Source organism: Mesoplodon mirus (genome assembly GCF_964341445.2).
Source record: "Mesoplodon mirus genome assembly, chromosome: 2".
NCBI classification, from domain to species: domain Eukaryota; kingdom Metazoa; phylum Chordata; class Mammalia; order Artiodactyla; family Ziphiidae; genus Mesoplodon; species Mesoplodon mirus.
Window position 1 is genome coordinate 210,935,567 of NC_138977.1, and position 22,439 is coordinate 210,958,005.

The following is a 22,439-nucleotide window of genomic DNA, read 5'->3' on the forward strand; positions in this document are numbered from 1 at the left end:
AGTACTGTTGAAGATGTTCACTGTACTCCAGTAAGCCCTTTATGATGAAGAGCCAAGTAACTTTTGCTATCATGTGTTTCCCCTTGTAACTTTTATTTCATCTGAGTGTGTCTCAATTTATCCTTTAATAGAGAACCCTGAACAAGATATATCTGTGAGAAATCCTGTGCCTGTGTAAACTCTGTGCCTGCTCTAGTACATCAACCTTAGATTGTTGACTTTTAAAAATTTCAACATACAACCTGTCACTTTTAAGTTTGCCTGATATGGGAGGTTGATATAGGATTTTATGCCATTACCAAAAAATCTATTTTTTTATAGCATCCTTTATTTTCCAGTACTTTTATCCCAAAGTAATTAGAGCAATGCTGAGCCTTTAAAATAATCTAAAATTAAATGAGAAAAATATCTTTCTAATATGGAAATGCAATAGCTAAATTAGAACAAGGGAGAAATCTGGAAATTAATAAAGAATACAACTAAGATTTTTCCACCAAAATCATAACGGACTAGAGTTAGGAAGTTTACTCCTTTGAAGCTTGGAAAGGTTGAAGGAGGAATTTTCGGATTAAAAAAAAAGGATAGTCCTACTGTACACAGTGAGTGCTAACTACATAGGGACTTATTACCCTAATAAAAAATGAAAATAAAGTCAAACCAGTTTAGATCAGTTCTTCGAAAAAACATTGCTATTGCACTTTAGTAAGAAGATGTTAGAGGTATGTCTCTGTAATATACATGTATTGTCATGTAGGACAATCGTCATAGTTTCCCTGAGCCTGCTGGTGTCACTGACAAAACTTACTCTTCGGCATTTGAATCATTGGTGTGACCAATTATTGCATTTTTCTCTAGGGTTGTAACGTCTGTATGGTTTTTCTATCTTGATTCATTTTAATCCAGCTGGATTCACAATTATTCCTTTACAGAACAGCTTGTATTTGGCATAGCTGTAAAAATAATTCAGTGTCTTCTAAATAAGGTTCTTTTTCAATTGGAAATTCCGTCTTCGCAGTTAAAACATTTGTAAACATAACACAGTTTAGATAGAGCTGAACGGCTTTGCAAGACTGCTATTTTTGAAATGGAGGAGGCTTTTCCTAAAGAGCAGTTTGGTGATACTGGGCTCTTAGAACTCCCTTGAAAGCAGTTGGAGTTTACTGCTGCGTGTATTGGGTCAGATGAAGGAAGAAACATGTATTTGTTAGCTTGCAATATTCAGGAAATATTGGTGTGTCTAGAAGAATACTGAATAAATTTTGGGTCTTATTTTCCTTTATTTCAAAAGATCCTTCATGTATCTTTTGTTCCCTGAGATTAGAGATGTTGGTGATCCTGAAAGATGTTTCAAGACTTTCACCCTGAAAGGAACTGTGGCCAAGTTGGACAAACTTAACCTCCTAACTCTACCCGCTTCTTTGGCTGAAGCAACAGTTTTTATGTTGTTGTTGTTGGAATATACTTGAGAGAGCCACACAACCTCCCCCATGAACAGCCAGGATTTTGATTGAGTGGTAACAAAATGGAACATGTTCCCTCAGCATGGCTTTTCCTTCTTCTCAGATCCACAGAATACAGAGTTTTCAAGGCTGTTCTCCTGGAATCAAAGTGTAATGGCACTTTTGTAGCAGTCCTTGAACAGAAAACTATAATGGTATTGCCTTGAGGCTGGAATCATACAAAATAAATATTATATCTCTGATTGTTTTCTCATTTAATTTTTTCTGGGCTTATCCAGAGGAGAGTCAAACTAAGATTTAGACAAATATAAATAGAAACAAGCCGCAAAGTGTAGTGTTGCAACCCAGTCTTAATTTGAACTCAGTCTTTTACTGATAAAAGTTTACCTATTAGGAGACTATTGTAATTGTTTTTAATCCTTTGAATACCTTTCCTTTTCAGAAGCGTTTTTAAAAGTAAAGTAGTTCTTAAGGCATGTTCACTTTCTACCTGCCTAAAAATGCTCTCTGTCAGTGCCCTAATACAGCACTGAAAAAATTTCTGCTTTATCGGAGGAGAGCATGCCTAGGATTGGTGCCAGCTGTTATGCGAGGCTGCCTCCAAAAGTAACTCTCAAAAACTACTCTTCAGTTGGGCCCTTTGTGGTCAGAAAAAAATGTGATACAGTATATAATGAAAGAGAAAGATCAGAGGAGTTAAGTAACTTTGAAATAAGAACATTAATTCTCTGTCATTGTCAGGACTGTGAATTCTGTGCATCTTATTTTAAAATTCTGTGAATCTTATTTTTTAAAAGGTTCCAAATGCCCTACAAATACCTCAGGACTAATTTTTTAAAAATTACACCTGGCCAACAATTGCCCTTTGTCACCCTTTTTCCTGCCCCAGATTTTACCACCCCAAAACAAAAACAAAACCAGAAAACCCCACATTTTGATTTTGGGGAAATTTTGCTAAAATGGGGCTTTACACATAATCCCTGGCTTGGATTGACTAAATTGGCAGATGTCCAGCGATGCCAAACCATTTGCCGTCTGCCAGTAGTAAGCACGGTCACCAGTTTTAGTCATTTAGCTCTCTATTTCAGGTTACTTATATTCAGTACAAATTGTGAATATTCATCTTCCAGGGATGCATTAATTCTTAGGCCAGAGTGTTTCTGTTTCATGTAAGAAAGGTGCCTTTCCTCCTAAGTGCATACACCTCCTTAAAGTGAACTATTACACTAATCACATCTTAATAGTGGGGCTATTTTTAAAGGTATCATATGCTATTTTCATGTTATGCTTCTAAATGAACATCTACCTTACAAAGCATTCTTGGAGTGTGTTGTTTGTGCTAAGCAGGATCGCCATTTTATTAGGGGTCAGTAACAATAGTTCTTCCTTTCCCTCTTCCACCCTGGACTGTGATTTGATAAACTGGACTGGGCTGTGGGTAGGAATGGAGCTGTGAGAGGTAGACTTAAACTCTTATAGAATAATAGACTGATGCTTGTGTGCATTTTGTATATAAAACTAGGGCAGTGTCTTACAGAAAGTTATCACTGTGTCGCAAATCTGACTTGCCAGCACGTAGGAAGTTTGTTTTGGTTTCAAAATGTACTTTACCCCATGGTGGCTGGCAGGGTACAATACTATTGACATCACTGTGTTTCAAATAGAAAATTAACAAGTAGCTACTGTTGTGATTGCAGATTGCCTTCCCAGTCCCTGTGAGAGAATGCTTTTTCTTTTGGACAGCAACACTTCTCAGCCCCTTGGTACCATTAAATCAGTCAATGGGGGCTGCCAGAATAGGGATGAACACCAACAAAAGACTGAAGAATAGAAAAACTGTTAATAATGCAAAAATCTTTAATCAGTTTCCAAATTGATGTGAAAGATAAATAATTTAAAAAAATTTCTCTCCCACCCACAGCTAAGTTTTGACAGTAGGCCAGGTTCAGAGCCTGATCTCTCCAGAGAGGAGTATCCTTTCCCTCCACCCAAAACCCTGGAGAGTTGCCAAAGGAAAATAAGCTATTTTGTATTTAGAACAAATTGCCACTGTTTTCACCAGTGATGTAGCCCTATTTCCCAGACTTTGAAACTTGGAATACAGAAAGTTCTTGTGTGACCAAAGAAGAAATATGGTGAATGAATGATCAAGGTTTTTTTTTTTTTAACAAAATTCTTGTAAACAGATATGAGAGGGAATGAGACATATGCGTGGAAGTTAAGTTGAGCACAGAGTGGATATCAAGTGAGCAATTTCCGTTAAATCACTTCGGAGATTGGGTTCCTTGTGGGAGTTTCAGTAGAGAACATATGCCTCTGGAACCAGATTTTAATTATTTTTTTCAAATGAGGCTGTCAAAAGTCAAGTCTCCCTTAGAGATGAATGCAGGACAATAAAAAAGAAATAATTTATGTGTTCTGTACTGTAGGCTTCAAGGGATCAGCAGTCCTGGGAGCTTGTAAAACTATGCAGACATGAGTTTCTCATCTTATCAAATGAGATAAAAACTGTTCATTTAATATTTCCCCCCTTGCATTGTGGAGTATTTCTTTTTAGACTTTTCCCTCTCATACCTGGGTTTTCTTAGCTATTTTTTTTCTATTTTCTCCTTAATAATTGCCTTCCTGTCATCATACTTGTTATTATCACCATTTCTTGAACAACAGCTGGAACAGAGGCCAGACTTATCAGTCAGGTTTTCTACTTGCTAGGAGGCCTGTCAGTAAGGTCAGAAAGTTGATATTGGTGACCAAAAAAAATGGATTTAAAAAAATTATCTGTGAATTTTATTCGATATTGTTGACCTAGTCCCCCATCACTGTAAATACTTTGATAAGTCACTCTCTTGTAATGGATGCAGTTCCCAACCCTCTGCTTCATGTCGACTCGTTAAAGAGTTGGTTGGAGATTGTCAGTTACTCTACGTGTAGTCATCTTGGATGGCAACCGCAGCTGCACACCAAAGTATAGAGTTCTGGCATCCATAAGCAAATCTCTCATGAATGTTGGCCTGCCATCTGATTATACTGTTTGGAGGCCCCTGTATTTTTACCTCAACTTTGGTGAGTTAGAGAGGCCCAGAAATACCCACTAGAAATTGTTACATCCCTTCTCCCCACTGTGGGCCAGTCATCCTGTTTGGGTATTGGAAGAACTGAAATGACTAAAAAGTATGGATTCATTCTTATCCAGAAGATAATTAAAATATAACGTGATTAGTGTAAAAATCAAGTATTAATTATCTGATGAAGGGATATGGCAAGGAAGGCCTCATGGAAGCAACAGTAGTTTGGCTGTGGGCTGACAAATGAGTTAGATGCCCACTAGAGGACAGTGGAGGAAAGGGTATTCCAGGTAGAGAAATCCGTAAATACAAACCTTTGGTTTGTGGAAGAGGTTTGCAAAAGGGAATGGATAATGGTAGGTGGAGCTGGAAAGGTGGTAGGCCAAATTATAGCATCTTCAAACAGATAAAGATTACTACTGGCGTCTTTAAAATTTTTTTTACAGCATCTAATTCAGTGGCATAATAGAGTGTAGCTCTTTGTTTACTGATGGTCATTGTTATTGACTGAGTGGCACTTCATCCTCTTCATATCTCTGAGATATAAAGACTAAAATTTCAGCCTGCATGGAATCTGTGTAGTTTAAGAAAGAATATGTCACTGTCGTCATTAATTTATTGAGTACTCCCCTCTCCCCTGCTCACTTCCCCCGCTCCACTCTTTCTCTCTCTCTAAACCTTTGAAAGACATAATCCCAACAATAATTCAGAATTGATGTTCTGAAGTCCCGAGCTCTGATAGTGATCTGTAGTAATTTGCTCTAATAGTTTAACATAGATTCCTGGAGGTCCTGGGTTGTACTGTGAAATAATGTTAAGATTGATTTGAAGTCTTCTTCATATGAAGAAGAACACTATTTTATATAAACACTATTTATATTATCAGTTCTTGTTTTTATATAAAATAGTGTTCTTTTTCCAAACCTTTGAGGAAAATTATGACTTCTGGAAGGCATGCTATATTTAGCTTTCTGGCTTTAAATACTCTCTGGTGACTTCCCTGGTGGTGCAGTGGTTAAGAATCTGCCTGCCAATGCAGGAGATACAGGTTCGAGCCCTGGTCCGGGAAGATCCCACATGCCACGGAGCAACTAAGCCTGTGCACCACAGCTACTGAGCCTGCGCTCTAGAGCCTGCGACGCACAACTAGTGAAGCCCGCGTGCCACAGCCGCTGAAGCCCATGCGCCTAGAGCCCGTGCTCCGCAACAAGAGAAGCTACCACAATGAGAAGCCCGCACACCACAACGAAGAGTAACCCCCGCTCGCCACAACTGGAGAAAGCCCGTGCGCAGCGGCGAAGACACAATGCAGCCAAAAATGTTTAAATCAATAAATTTATTTTTAAAAAATAGAATAACTTAAAAAAAAAAAACCTCTCTGGCTCCCTACCCTAAGAACTACTTTGATTTTACTGGGAGAAAGTGATTTTTTTTAAGTTTTCAAAGAATGAGTAACATGTATCTCAGCCTTACTGATTTTCTTGTATATAGATGAGCCCTTTAAGTGCTGAGGTGGATAAATGTGACTGTAGAATAATTTATATTATCATAATATTATGTACTTTATATAATTTATAACTTCATTGTAACACTTGTTAATATTCCTATCTGTTATTTTACAAGATACCAGTTGAATTAAGAGGAATATTAATGAAAACAGTTTTTTTCTGAAAAGTGAGAAGAGGGTCCTAGCTATTCTCCTAAGTTTTAATTTTATTGTCCTTAAGCCCCATGACACCACAGTCAATTCTGACGCTAAGGAAATGCCACTTACTAAGTTACTCACTGGGAGTTAATAGTCTATTTTTTATGAAGTAGATAATATATAAGTTGTAAATGAAGCATATAATTATCATGTGCCGTTTTATGGGAATAGCTTGTCTAAAGCTTATTTCACAAACAGAGTAAGCTGAACAGCAGCAGAATATGATCATATTTGTTTTTGTAAATAAAGTTCATGTGTAGCATGATTGTGCTTGATATCTGGATCCATCTTTAATGTCATTTTTTTTTTATAAGAAAAGGAGGCAGGCAGTTTTTTGTTTGGTTGGTTTTTTTTGGTAACTAGATTTTCAGAAAATTCTCAGCATGTTACATTTAGAGAAATGCTGGAGTATAAAATGTGTAGGAAAAACAGCTAGTTGCTGTCATGTGCAAAAGTGTTGTGTAGGGAGTTGGGAAACCTGGCCACAAGCCACTGCAGCTTTGAAGAAAGTGGCTCAAGGGAGGACTCACAGCCCATTGCATAATATTCAACAGAGAGGAAAATACAGTACTGTCCCTATCGCTTGACTTGTTTTCCATTTTTATTTCGTTACTTGGCAAAGTCTTGGTATCCCGTAGTGGAGGAATGAAAGACAAGTAAGTTCCAGTGAAGGACTGTGCCTCCAAGGGCATCAGCCAATGGATGGTTTGTGAGGCTGGGCAGGCGTTAAATTTCTTATTGTTGTTGGGCAGAGGGATTAGAGTTTCAAGAGACGACTTGAAAAACATCATCGTGTGATAGATGCTTGCAATTTTTTTCTGAAAGGGAATTCTTTCCTCTCTCCTCCCTCAACAGTGTGCTTCTCCTGGTTGATATACCTATGCATTAAAATATCACACCTACTAGCAGGGGCCATTTTATGGCAAAATCATTTCCCCTCATGTTCTGTGATATTTCACTTTGGCAGTAGAGTTTACAAGGTTTGAAATCAAAAGCAGCACTGGTTCTTTCAGGGAAAAATGATCCCAATCTACCAAAATAAAAGCCAAACAGACTCTAATTGTTCCTTCTCCCACAAGGGGCTTGCCCTTTTTGAAGGTGTAGGTAATTCTGATAGGACCTTCTCTCTAACAGGGTTAGTCACTGGGAATTGCCTCTTCCCCTGGGTAAAACCCACTTTTAAATCTCATTTTAAAACAGACCTCAAAGTATCTTTGAAAATAAAAGTACTTTGCCATCTCTCCATTGTCTTGCCCCTCCCTCTCTGCAAGACTCCAGTTTTCTCACAAGGCACCTCCTGCTGCAGTGTCTAATCTTAACTTTGCTTTACAGTCACTCACGCTAAATTAGGAAAGATTTTAGTTGTATAGTTTTTATTGAGCTATTGATGTGTTGTGAAAAGTTAAGTAACTGCTAACCAGGGTGCTACATTTTTTTCCATCAAGTTTGATTACGTTAATTTTACAATGTGAGGTCTTTTCCTATTGATTGTTAGTCTAATGTTCCCCAGAATATTCAGAACAGCAGCCTTAACTTTCCCCAACCTTCTTACCCTACTTTGACTAAAGGTACAGAACCATGCCTTTCATGAATCCTTCTTTATGTCAGTTCTTCCACTCCTTGAAGACTTGAAAAACATCATCTCATGATAGTTGCCGATTTTTTCTCAGTACATAATAATTTTCAAATCAAACCAAGCTTTTTTTCTTCTCTGTCTCTTGTCCTCTTTTTCCCCCATTGTCTTACAGTTCATGATTTGGCAGCTCTGTACAGGAGACTCCTGAGCCACCAGTCACATGAGAATGAAGGCAAGAAAAGAAAGGACCAGATGGCATCAAAAGACGTGCCTTTCTAGGTCATTGGTGGTTAAGCTTGCAATCTGGTTACCAGCAGGGAGACTATGGGGGAAAGGGTGGAGAGCAGCACAGCACCATTGTAAGGGAAGAAGAGTTTTGCCATACAGTTCATTTCATAATTTGCTGGAGAGAAAAAACCTACACATGGAAGAGAATGGATTTTCTGATTGAACTTTCCAGTTTACAGTCACAGAGAGTCCATTGCATTTACTTAAAAGTGGCATATAAGCACATGTGAAAAACTGTGTGCAGTATTTGAATGGCAACTTTGAAAAGTGTGGCTCCGCCTTGGTCAGCTGCTATCGTTCAACTTCCATTAACGCTTTGTTATTCTATTCTCCAAATGCCTGATTCACTTACAAGTGCAAAAACTGGAGGAAATGACATTTGGCTCCCACACATACACTTGTCCCCACAGAAGAGCAGAGGACATCATTCACCACTCATCCTTCATAATATTATCTGTTTTCAAGGACCCTATTTACAAAACATGGAAAATGGCATCACTGGCCTTGGTGAGACATGTTATCTCAGGGTATGTTTTCTTAGTATAAACTGCATCTTGGAGCACATTTAAAATTACTTGACTGAAGAAATGTTCAGTAGTGGAACCCTTCTACACTGTTGGTGGGCATGTAAATTGGTGCAGGCATTATGGAGAACAGTATAGATGTTCCTTAATAAACTAAAAACAGAGTTACCATATGATCCTGCAATCCCACTCTTGGGCATATATCCAGAGAAAACTCGAATTCAAAAATATACAAACGGGATGTACCTGGTGGTCCAGCGGGTAAGACTTCATGCTTCCAATGCTGAGGGCTCAGGTTCGATCCCATAGGCAGTGTGGCCAAAAAATAAATAAATAAACTCCATGCCTGTGGTGATGGTTACACAACTCTCTAAATATACCCCAAAATCATTGAATTGTACAAGTAAAGCAAGTGAATTATATAGTATGTAAATTATAACTCAATTAAAATTCAAAAAAATACAGGCACCCCAATGTTCATTGCAGCACTATTTACAATAGTCAAGACCTGGAAGCAACCTAAATGTCCATCAACACAGAGAATCCTAAAGATGCCACTAAAACTACTAGAGCTAATCAATGAATTTGGTAAAGTAGCAGGATACAAAATTAATGCACAGAAATCTCTGGCATTCTTATACACTAATGATGAAAAATCTGAAAGTGAAATTAAGAAAACACTCCCATTTACCATTGCAACAAAAAGAATAAAATATCTAGGAATAAACCTACCTAAGGAGACAAAAGACCTGTATGCAGAAAATTATAAGACACTGATGAAAGAAATTAAAGATGACACAAATAGATGGAGAGATATACCATGTTCTTGGATTGGAAGAATCAACTGTGCAAATGACTCTACTACCCAAAGCAATCTACAGATTCAATGCAATCCCTGTCAAACTACCACTGGCATTTTTCACAGAACTAGAACAAAAAATTTCACAATTTGTATGGAAACACAAGAGACCCCGAATAGCCAAAGCAATCTTGGGAACGAAAAATGGAGCTGAAGGAAACAGGCTCCCTGACTTCAGACTATACTACAAAGCTACAGTAATCAAGACAGTATGGTACTGGCACAAAAACAGAAATATAGATCAATGGAACAAGATACAAAGCCCAGAGATAAACCCACGCACATTTGGTCACCTTATCTTTGATAAAGGAGGCAAGAATATACAGTGGAGAAAAGGCAGCCTCTTCAATAAGTGGTGCTGGGAAAACTGGACAGGTACATGTAAAAGTATAAAATTAGAACACTCCCTAACACCATACACAAAAATAAACTCAAAATGGATTAAAGACCTAAATATAAGACCAGACACTATCAAACTCTTAGAGGAAAACATAGGCAGAACACTCTGACATAAATCACAGCAAGATCCTTTTTGACCCACCTCCTAGAGAAATGGAAATAAAAACAAAAATAAACACATGGGACCTAATGAAACTTCAAAGCTTTTGCACAGCAAAGGAAACCATAAACAAGACCAAAAGACAACCCTCAGAATGGGAGAAAATATTTGCAAATGAAGCAACTGACAAAGGATTAATCTCCAAAATTTATAAACAGCTCATGCAGCTCAATAACAAAAAAACAAACAACCCAATCCAAAAATAGGCAGAAGACCTAAATAGACATTTCTCCAAAGAAGATATACAGATTGCCAACAAACACATGAAAGAATGCTCAACATCATTAATCATTAAAGAAATGCAAATCAAAACTACAATGAGATATCATCTCACACCAGTCAGAATGGCCATCATCAAAAAATCTAGAAACAATGCTGGAGAGGGTGCGGAGAAAAGGGAACCCTCTTGCACTGTTGGTGGGAATGTAAATTGATACAGCCACTATGGAGAACAGTATGGACGTTCCTTAAAAAACTACAAATAGAACTACCATATGACCCAGCAGTCCCACTACTGGTCATATACCTTGAGAAAACCATAATTCAAAAAGTCATGTACCAAAATGTTCATTGCAGCTCTGTTTACAATAGCCAGGACATGGAAGCAACCTAAGTGTCCATCAACAGATGAATTGATAAAGAAGATGTGGCACATATATACAATGGAATATTACTCAGCCATAAAAAAAATGAAATTGAGTTATTTGTAGTGAGGTGGATAGACCTAGAGTCTGTCATACAGAGTGAAGTAAGTCAGAAGGAGAAAAACAAATAGCGTATGCTAATACATATATATGGAATCTAAGAAAAAAATGTCACGAAGAACCTATTCCTGTAAGACGGGAATAAAGACACAGACCTACTAGAGCATGGACTTGAGGATATGGGGAGGGGGAAGGGTAAGCTGTGACAAAGTGAGAGAGTGGCATGGACATATATACACTACCAAACGTAAGGTAGATAGCTAGTGGGAAGCAGCCACATAGCACAGGGAGATCAGCTAGGTGGTTTGTGACCACGTAGAGGGGTGGGATAGGGAGGGTGGGAGGGAGGGAGATGCAAGAGGGAAGAGATATGGGAACATATGTATATGTATAACTGATTCACTTTGTTATAAAAGCAGAAACTAACACACCATTGTAAAGCAATTATACTCCAATAAATATGTTAAAAAAAACAGATGAATGGATAAAGAAGATGTGGTATATATATACACAATGGAATATTACTCAGCCATAAAAAAAGAATGAAATAATGCCATTTGCAACAACATGGATGGACCTAGAGATTATCATATTAAGTGAAGTTAAGTCAGACAGAGAAAGACAGCTATCATATGATATCACTTATATGTGGGATCTAAAAAAAGTGATACAAATGAACTTATTTAGAAAGTAGAAGTAGACTCAGAGACGTAGAAAACAAACTTATGCTTACCAAAGGGAATAGCAGGGTAGGGGTGGGGGAGATAAATTAGGAGTTTGGGATTAACATATACATACTACTATATATAAAATAAACAACAAGGACCTATGGTATAGCACAGGGAATTATAGTTAATATCTTGTAATAGCCTATAATGGAAAAGAATCTGAAAAAAAATGTATTTATAACCAAATCACTTTGTTGTACACCTGAAATTAACACAACATTGTAAGTTAACTATACTTCAATTTTTAAAAATGGTTAAAAAAATTGACTTGACTGAAGAAATGTTCAATAGTGGCTAATAAAAAAAAATATTTTAGAGGAGCAGTCTGCCTTCCCTGTTCATTTAGGCATTACTTACACCTTGACTCCTTTCACCTGGGTAGCTCCTGATTTGACAGTGCTGTTGTAGATCACCAGACTGCTGAACTTGGCTGATATTTCCTTATAGAATTCCAATTCAGTTGTTTTCTCTTGAATGAAAAAAACTATTTTTAATTTTTGGTTTAAACTTGGTCCCAATATGTGAACTTTGAATCCTTTACTCTTTTAATTACCTTGAAAATCCTTGCTTTTTTCATAAACAAATTCAGCATCCCTCAAGTTCAAAGTCAAGTTTCAACCTCTTTTATAAGGCTGCCTTCTCCAATTACAATCTCTCCTTTTATTCAGATTCTGTTGCCCTTGATACCTGTATGACTCATTTCATTGTGAACCAAATGAAACAAAATATCTCATTTTGTAGTCTAGATTATAAACTCTTAAAATATACGTTTGTTTTTTTTACTTCTCCCACTCAAACAAGTGTCTGGAACATCATTGCTGAGTACACAAGAGTCATGTAATATACAACTGAATGATTTTTAAAAAAGAGAAAACAAACATTTTAACATTGTTAGTTGATTTCTTCCCTTTTTTTTTTTGGCTGCTTTTTTTTGGGAGGGGGGTGGTCTTCATTGCTGTGCACGGGCTCTCTCTAGTTGAGGCAAGCGGGGACTACTCTTTTTTGCAGTGCATGGGCTTCTCATTGCAGTGGCTTCTCGTTGCGGTGGCTTCTCATTGTGGAGCACAGACTCTAGGCGTGCAGGCTTCAGCAGTTGCAGCACACAGACCTCAGCAGTTGCAGCACGCAGGCTCAGCAGTTGCAGTGCACGGGCTTCAGTAGTTGTGGCACGTGGGCTCAGCAGTCATGGCTTTCAGGCTCTAGAGCGCAGGCTCAGCAGTTGTGGCACTAGGGCCTAGTTGCTCCACGGCACGTGGGACCTTCCTGGACCAGGGATCAAACCCGTGTCCCCTGCATTGGCAGGTGGACTCTTAACCACTGCGCCATCAGGGAAGTCTCTTGTTAATTGACTTCTGCCTAGATTGTATTTTTTTTTCACATTAAAGCATAGTTTTATTTTTTTCATCTTTTTTTATTGAAGTATAGTTGATTTACAATGTTGTGCCAGTCTCTGCTGTACAGCAAAGTGACTCAGTTATCCATATATATATGTATGTGTGTGCATACACACACACACACACACTCCTTTTTTTATATTCTTTTCCATTATGGTTTATCCCAGGAAATTGGATATAGTTCCCTGTGCTATACAGTAGGACCTTGTTTATCCATTCTAAATGTAATAGTTTGCATCTACCAACCCCAAACTGTCAGTCCATCCCTCTTCCTTCCCACCTCCCCCTTGGCAATCACAAGTCTGACCTCTGTGTCTGTGAGTCTGTTTCTGTTTTGTAGATATGTTCATTTGTGCCATATTTTAGATTCCACACATAAGTGATATCATATGATATTTGTCTTTCTCTGTCTGACTTACTTCACTTAGTATGATAATCTCTAGTTGCATCCATGTTGCTGCAAATTCTGCTTAGATGTTAATATGACTTTAACTTAGATCTCACAAAACATAAAACTGACCCACCCATTTTTTTCTTGATATGAAACTATAGTAAGGAGTCACTTGGAAGTTTCTTAAGCTAAAAGTAAAAGTTCCTATATATGCACTGAATTTCTGGGGTTAAATAATTTAAACAAAATTGACAAGTTATTTCTGTGGCAAAATACTTGTTAACTTTACTAGTTAGTTGCTTTGTTAACTTTTTTAGATGACTGAATTCAGAGCTCCCTTGGGAGCCTCTAATTATTGCAAGAGAACCACCAGTCTCTCTCCACCCTCCAGTCATCTCACATGAGTTCAGTTGTTAGGCATATGCTATAATAATCCTATTGAAGAGTTCAAAGGCACTTTTTATTTATTTTTATTTTTATTTTTTTGAATTTTATTTATTTTTTTATACAGCAAGTTCTTATTAGTTATCCATTTTATACCTATTAGTGTATATATGTCAGTCCCAATCTCTCAATTCATCACACGACCATCACCCCCGCCACTTACCGCCCTTGGTGTCCATACATTTGTTCTTTACATCTGTGTCTCAATTTCTGCCCTGAAAACCGGTTCATCTGTGCCATTTTTCTAGGTTCCACATATATGCGTTAATATACGATATTTGTTTTTCTCTTTCTGACTTACTTCACTAGGTATGACAGTCCCTAGATTCATCCACGTCTCTACAAATGACCCTATTTCGTTCCTTCTTATGGCTGAGTAATATTCCATTGTATATATGTACCACATGTTCTTTATCCATTTGTCTGTCGATGGGCATTTAGGTTGCTTCCATGACCTGCCTATTGTAAATACTGTTGCAGTGAACATTGGGGTGAACGTGTCTTTTTGAATTATGGTTTTCTCTGGGTATATGCCCAGTAGTGGGATTGCTGGGTCATATTGTAATTCTATTTTTAGTTTTTTAAGGGACCTCCATAGTGGCTGTATCAATTTCCATTCCCACCAACAGTGCAAGAGGGTTCCCTTTTCTCCACACCCTCTCCAGCATTTGTTGTTTGTAGATTTTCTGATGATGCCCATTCTAACTAGTGTGAGGTGATACCTCATTGTGGTTTCGATTTGCATTTCTCTAATAATTAGTGATGTTGAGCAGGTTTTCATGTGCTTCTTGGCCATCTGTATGTCTTCTTTGGGGAAATGTCTATTTAGGTCTTCTGCCCATTTTTGGATTGGGTTGTTTGTTTTTTTAATATTGAGCTGCATGAGCTGTTTATATATTTTGGAGATTAATCCTTTGTCCGTTGATTCATTTGCAAATATTTTCTCCCATTCTGAGGGTTGCCTTTTCTTCTTGCTTGTAGTTTCCTTTGCTTTGCAAAAGCTTTTAAGTTTCATTAGATGCCGTTTGTTTATTTTTGTTTTTATTTCCATTACTCTAGGAGGTGGATCAGAAAAGATCTTGCTGTGATTTATGTCAAAGAGTGTTCTTCCTGTGCTTTCCTCTAAGAGTTTTATAGTGTCCAGTCTTACATTTAGGTCTCTAATCCATTTTGAGTTTATTTTTGTGTACAGTGTTAGGGAGTGTTCTAATTTCATTCTTTGATGTAGCTGTCCAGTTTTCCCAGCACCACTTATTGAAGAGACTGTTTTTTCTCCATTGTATATCCTTGCCTCCTTCGTCATAGATTAGTTGACCATAGGTGCATGGGTTTATCTCTGGGCTTTCTAGCCTGTTCCATTGATCTATATCTCTGTTTTTGTGCCAGTACCATGTTGTCTTGGTTACTGTAGCTTTGTAGTATAGTCTGAAGTCAGGAAGTCTGATTCCTCCAGCTCCGTTTTTTTCCCTCAAGACTGCTTTGGTTGTTCGGGGTCTTTTGTGTCTCCATACAAATTTTAAGATTTTTTTTTGTTCTAGTTCTGTAAAAAAAATGCCATTGGTAATTTGATAGGGATTGCATTGAATCTGTGGATTGCTTTGGGTAGTGTAGTCATTTTCACAATATTGATTCTTCCAATCTAAGAACATGGTATATCTCTCCATCTATTTGTATCATCTTTAATTTCTTTCATCAGTGTCTTAGCGTTTTCTGCATACAGGTCTTTTGTCTCCATAGGTAGATTTATTCCTAGGTATTTTATTCTTTTTGTTGCAGTGGTAAATGGGAGTGTTTCCTTAATTTCTCTTTCAGATTTTTCATCATTAGTGTATAGGAATGCAAGAGATTTCTGTGCATTAATTTTGTATCCTACAACTTTACAAAAGTCATTGATTAGCTCTAGTAGTTCTCTGGTGGCATCTTTAGGATTCTCTATGTATAGTATCATGTCATCTGCAAACAGTGACAGTTTTACTTCTTTTCCGATTTGTATTCCTTTTATTTCTTTTACTTCTCTGATTGCCGTGGCTAGGACTTCCAAAACTATGTTGAATAACAGTGGTGAGAGTGGACATCCTTGTCTTGTTACTGATCTTAGAGGAAATGCTTTCATTTTTTCACCATTGAGAAGATGTTTGCTGTGGGTTTGTCGTATGTGGCCTTTATTATGTTGAGGTAGGCTCCTTCTATGCCCCCTTTCTGGAGAGTTTTTATCATAAATCGTGTTGAATTTTGACAATAGCTTTTTCTGCACCTATTGAGATGATTGTAGGGTTTTTCTTCTTCAATTTGTTAATATGGTGTATCACATTGATTGATTTGCATATATTGAAGAATCCTTGCATCCCTGGGATAAATCCCACTTGATCATGGTGTATGATCCTTTTAATGTGTTGTTGGAATCTGTTTGCTAGTATTTTGTTGACGATTTTTGCATCTATATTCAGCAGTAATATTGGTCTGAAATTTTCTTTTTTTGTAGTATCTTTGTCTGGGTTTGGTATCAGGGAGATGGTGGCCTCATAGAATGAGTTTGGGAGTGTTCCTTCCTCTGCAATTTTTTGGAAGAGTTTGGGAAGGATGGGTGTTAGCTCTTCTCTAAATGTTTGATAGAATTCACCTGTGAAGCCATCTGCTCCTGGACTTTTGTGTGTTGGAAGATTTTTAATCACAGTTTTAATTTCATTACTTGTGATTGGTCTGTTCATATTTTCTATTTCTTCCCAGTTCAGTCTTGGAAGCTTATACCTTTCTAAGAATTTGTTCATTTCTTCCAAGTTGTCCATTTTATTGGCATAGAGTTGCTTGTAGTAGTCTCTTAGGATGCTTTGTATTTCTGTGGTGTCTGTGGCAACTTCTCCTTTTTCATTTCTAATTTTATTGATTTGAGTCCTGTCCCTCCTTTTCTTGATGAGTCTGGCTAATGGTTTATCAATTTTGTTTATCTTCTCAAAGAACCAGCTTTTAGTTGTATTGATCTTTGCTGTTATTTCCTTTGTTTCTATTTCATTTATTTCTGTTCTGATCTTTATGATTTCTTTCCTTCTACTAACTGTGGGTTTTGTTTGTTCTTCTTTCTCTAGTTCCTTTAAGTGTGAGGTTAGATTGTTTATTTGAGATCTTTCTTGTTTCTTGACATTGGCTTGTATTGGTGTAAACTTCCCTCTTAGAACTGCTTTTACTGCATCCCATTGGTTTTGGATCATTGTGTTTTCGTTGTTAATTTGTTTCTAGGTGTTTTTTGATTTCCTCTTTGATTTCTTCAGTGATCTCTTTGTTGTTTAGTAACGTATTGTTTAGCCTCCATGTATTTTTTTTGTTTTTTTTCCATGTAATTGATTTCTAATCTCATAGCATTATGGTCAGAAAAGATTCCTGATATGATTTCAGTTTTCTTAAATTTACTGAGGCTTGATTTGTGACCCATGATGTGATCTATCCTGGAGAATGTTCCATGCGCACTTGAGAAGAAAGTGTTATCTGCTGTTTTTGGATGGAATGTCCTATAAATATCAATTAAATCTATGTGGTCTGTTGTGTCATTTAAAGCTTGTGTTTCCTTAGTAATTTTCTGTTTGGATGATCTGTCCATTGGTGTAAGTGAGGTGTTAAAGTCCCCCACTATTATTGTGTTTCTGTCGATCTCCTCTTTTATAGCTGTTAGCAGTTGCCTTATGTATTGAGGTGCTCCTATGTTGGGAGCATATATTTATAGCTGTTATATCTTCCTCTTGGATTGATCCCTTGATCATTATGTAGTGTCCTTCTTTGTCTCTTGTAACGTTCTTTATTTTAAAATCTATTTTATCTGATATGAGTACTGCTACACCAGCTTTCTTTTGATTTCCATTTGCATGGAATATCTTTTTCCATCCCCTCACTTTCAGTCTGTATGTGTCCCTAGGTCTGAAGTGGGTCTCTTGTAGACAGCATATATACAGGTCTTGTTTTTGTATCCATTCATCGAGCCTGTGTCTTTTGTTTGGAGCATTTAATCCATTCAACGTTTAAGGTAATTATCGATATGTATGTTCCTGATACCATTTTCATAATTGTTTTGGGTTTGTTTTTGTAGGTCCTTTTCTTCTCTTGTGTGTCCCACTTAGAGATGTTCCTTTAGCATTTGTTATAAAGCTGGTTTGGTGGTGCTGAATTCTCTTAGCTTTTGCTTGTCTGTAAAGCTTTTGATTTCTCCATCAAATCTGAATGAGATCCTTGCAGGGTAGAGTAATCTTGGTTGTAAGTTCTTTCCTTTCATCACTTTAAATATGTCATGCCACTCCCTTCTGGCTCGTAGAGTTTCTGCTGAGAAATCAGCTGTTAACCTTATGGGAATTCCCTTTTATGTTATTTGTCATTTTTCCCTTGCTGCTTTCAATAATTTTTCTTTGTCTTTAATTTTTGCCAGTTTGATTACTGTGTGTCTCGGCATGTTTCTCCTTGGGTTTATCCTGTATGGGAGTCTCTGCACTTCCTGGACTTGGGTGGCTATTTCCCATGTTAGGGATGTTTTTGACTATAATCTCTTCAAATATTTTCTCTGGTCCTTTCTCTCTCTCTCTTCTCCTTCTGGGACCACTATAATGCGAATATTGTTATCTTCATGTTGTCCCAGAGGTCTCTTAGGCTGTCTTCATTTCTTTTAATTCTTTTTTCTTTATTCTGTTCCTCAGCAGTGAATTCCACCATTCTGTCTTCCAGGTCATTTATCCATTCTTCTGCCTCAGTTATTCTGCTCTTGATTCCTTCTAGTGTATTTTTCATTTCAGTTATTGTATTGTTCATCTCAGTTTGTTTGTTCTTTAATTCTTCTAGGTCTTTGTTAAACATTTCTTGCATCTTCTCGATCTTTGCCTCCATTCTTTTTCTGAGGTCCTGGATCATCTTCACTATCATTATTCTGAATTCTTTTTCTGGAAGATTCCTATCTCCACTTCATTTAGTTGTTTTTCAGGGGTTTTATCTTGTTCCTTCATCTGGTACATAATCCTCTGCCTTTTCATCTTGTCTGTCTTTCTGTGAATGTGGTTTTTGTTCCACAGGCTGCAGGATTTTAGTTTTTCTTGCTTCTGCTGTCTGCCGTCTGGTGGATGAGGCTATCTAAGAGGCTTGAGCAAGTTTCCTGATGGGAGGGACTGGTGGTGGGTAGAGCTGGCTGTTGCTTTGGTGGGTAGAGCTCAGTAAAACTTTAATCCACTTTTCTGCTGATGGGTTGGGCTGGGTTCCCTTCCTGTTGGTTCTTTGGCCTGAGGCGAGCCAACACTGGAGCCTACCTGGGCTCTTTGGTGGGGCTAATGGCAGACTCTGGGAGGGCTCATGCCAAGGAGTACTTCCCAGAACTTCTGCTGCCAGTGTTCTTGTCCTCATGGTGAGACACAGCCACCCCGTGCCTCTACAGGAGACCCTCCAGCACTAGCAGGTAGGTCTGGTTCAGTCTCCTGCGGGGTCACTGCTCCTTCCCCTTGGTCCCGATGCGCACACTACTTTGTGTGTGCCCTCCAAGAGTGGAGTCTCTGTTTCCCCCAGTCCTGTCAAAGTCCTGCAATCGAATCCCACTAGCCTTCAAAGTCTGATTCTCTAGGAATTCCTCCTCCCATTGCCGGACCCCCAGGCTGGGAAGCCTGACGTGGGGCTCAGAACCTTCACTCCAGTGGGTGGACTTCTGTGGTGTAAGTGTTCTCCAGTTTGTGAGTCACCCACCCAGCAGTTATGGGATTTGATTTTATTGTGATTGCGCCCCTCCTGCCATCTCATTGTGGCTTCTCCTTCATCTTTGGATGTGGTGTATCTTTTTTGGTGAGTTCCAGTGTCTTCCTGTCGATGATTGTTCAGCAGTTAGTTGTGATTCCAGTACTCTCGCAAGAGGGAGTGAGAGCACGTCCTTCTACTCGCCATCTTAAACCAATCTCAAAGGCACTTTTTAATGTGGAGTTTATTTTGTTTAGTTTTAGCCTGTTCAGCAAGAGCACTCTGTGATCATGTGAGAGTCCTCACCTAAGAGATTTTCCAGTTAAAAATGAAAATTCTACTAAAGGTTCTATGATTTTGGGTAGCATAGCAGGGGAGGAGAGTGACTTTAAAATTGTTAAATCTCATTAAGGGGAATCCATTGATAATCCTTTAATTTAGGGCAAGTTTCAAAATAATTTTTCCTTATCCACATTAGGTATGTTAGGTTTCAGCCTGGAGCCAATTACTAGATTTTAGTTGTTGAACTCAATAAAGAGATTTGGAGTGGAAATGCTAGCAGACCTTTGACTAGCTGGGCTAGTGGGTACTGGAAGAATCTTGACAATTCATCTGCCAGATCTCTGACCTCACTACCCTTAATCATCCTTACTTGTCAATGGCATAATTGGCTGCCTTCTCCTATCCCTCTTTGAAATTGCTAGCATCTGAGAATGCCTCTTGACCTTATTTCTTATGTATTAAGGCAAAGAAAGCATAGTTCAGTGGCTGAGCTAGTAGACCGTTTGGGCCCTCTTTGAGGAAAAAATGGAGGATGTGTTCTGTTCCTGGGGCAGTTGAAACAGTTGCTAAATGTTCAATTATGGCTATTTATGGAATAGAGCTAATCTATGAACACATGTGTGGATTTTCTTCTCAGATATATTATTAACTGATGAATTATGTTATACTTTATGAAGCACAGGACCAGATATAGGAACTAGTATTGTTTCAGGGTGAAAATATGTACCCAGAACTCTCATCATGGTAATCATAGTTCCTGTAGGGTATAGGGAATATAAATTCATGAGGCTCTCTACTAGCATTTACAGGAGAAATTTTCCCTAACTTGCCCACAGGATGGGTGTATTAAAGAATACAGTGACTTTTAGTGAAGAATTCTGTCATGGCTTTTTTCCATGTGTAGAAAATTGGAGGTGGGTAAGGGGTAGTAAGAGAGAGGGAAGAGGGAGACAGAAATAAAAATGAAAAGCTAATGATAGCTGGTACACTTAGATATTAGGAAGCAGGGGACTGTTTTATGGGTTGTTGTTTCAGTGGCTAGAATTGATCTCAGGGCCATATATTTTGCCTAACCCTATCCTCACTGGCCACAGAATTTTGCTGTTTCTATTGTGTTGGATCATATGAAGTTGCCATTTTTATAAGTGAGAAATGGTTGAATATCAGAAATTTTGTATAGTTCAACCTAATACATAATAACATAAACACTAGGATGGCTACAGTTGTGGAGAGGGGTGTGTGTTGTGTGTGTGTGAATGAAAGGTGGAAGGGAAGAAATGGAAATTTGTGAGCATTTTGGGGTGCTCTGAAGCCAAAAACCTCTACTATAGCCTGTGGTTTTACACATTCAAAATCAAATACAGTTGCCCAAATATGTTTTCCTACTTCCACATTAATACAGTTGAGACAGTTTATGGGGCAGGTTAAAATTAAATCACCTCTGACAGAGATAACCATTGGGGATAATAATCTGAAGTGACCAATGTCTTCAGAGTACAACAGAAATGTCAGAAACTGAAAACCAGTAGGCACACCTGCACTTGCATGCAGATACTTTGTTGAAACTGAAGAATTAGGGGCGTAACATGCTTATAGACTGAATAATGTGCAAATTCTTATTTGTCTTAAAATAGGCTTTAGGATGTTTTTAGTGGAATATTCAGGCTGTACTGATTGGACTTTTTTGTCTTTCTTAGACGAGCTCATCTTCGCCTGTGTTTAGAACGCTTAAAAGTTCTGATTCCACTAGGACCAGATTGCACCAGGCACACAACACTTGGTTTGCTCAACAAAGCCAAAGCACACATCAAGGTAGGAGTTTTTTGTCATATTTTCACATGATTCTCAGTCCTGCTCTCTTTTTAGTAATGATTCCTATTCATATATATCAGCTAGCACAGTGCCCTCCTTTAATAACTGACCTCAAGAGAAATTTTCTGAAAACTTATCAGCTAATCTGATGGGAGCAACATAACCTGATTACATTAAATTGTTTTGACAGCGTGGTCATTTGAAGAGCTGAGAATACTAGGAAAATAACAATTACTCTGCTGATACCCTGAAGGAAGGCAGTTGTGCCCTCTGGTGGAGATGACTTCATTTGGCTGTGTCTCTCAGTAATTTTCCATCAAACTATACTGCAGAGCAAGTTTCTCTTTTGTGGTGGTAACTTGACAGACTGAGAATTCTATACTGTTCTAGTAACGTAGCATTCATTACACACACACACACACAAAGTGAAGAAATAACTATTTTTCATGTTTAAAAAATATGTACTTATGTATGTTTTTATGTATACACACATGTATAGTCATCCATGTTTTCTCTGTCAAAGAAGAAATCTTTAGAGATGTTAGGTAGGAATCAGTTTTACTGTTTGTACTGTACCTTACACAAACTTAAATATCACTTTATCATTTTAGAAACTTGAAGAAGCTGAAAGGAAGAGCCAGCACCAGCTAGAGAATTTGGAACGAGAACAGAGATTTTTAAAGCGGCGACTGGAACAGCTGCAGAGTCCTCAAGAGATGGAACGAATACGAATGGACAGCATTGGATCAACTATTTCTTCAGATCGTTCTGATTCAGAGCGAGGTAGGCAGTGAGCTTCTTCGCTAATGAAACACTAGCGTCCCTGTATCTGAATTTAGAGAGGGGAGGTTGGGTGACGTTGTATTTGCTTCCTTTTTTGCCAACACTGAATGTAGCATTCTAGATTTTATGTAGTCACAACACTGTCTAGCAATGCCTGTATGAATTATAGAATTTTTT

The 22,439-nt window shown here is 38.0% G+C and overlaps 1 protein-coding gene across 2 annotated transcripts in view; it reads left to right on the forward strand.

Moving 5' to 3' along the window:
- Positions 1–22,439, forward strand: part of MXI1 (MAX interactor 1, dimerization protein) — a 98,108-nt gene that overhangs the window by 69,487 nt on the left and 6,182 nt on the right. For both annotated transcript variants that reach the window (XM_082631840.1, XM_082631841.1), the window contains exons 4-5: positions 21,365–21,479; positions 22,091–22,262. In XM_082631840.1, coding sequence (XP_082487966.1) covers positions 21,365–21,479; positions 22,091–22,262 — 287 coding nt within the window. The remainder of the gene's footprint in view (positions 1–21,364; positions 21,480–22,090; positions 22,263–22,439) is intronic.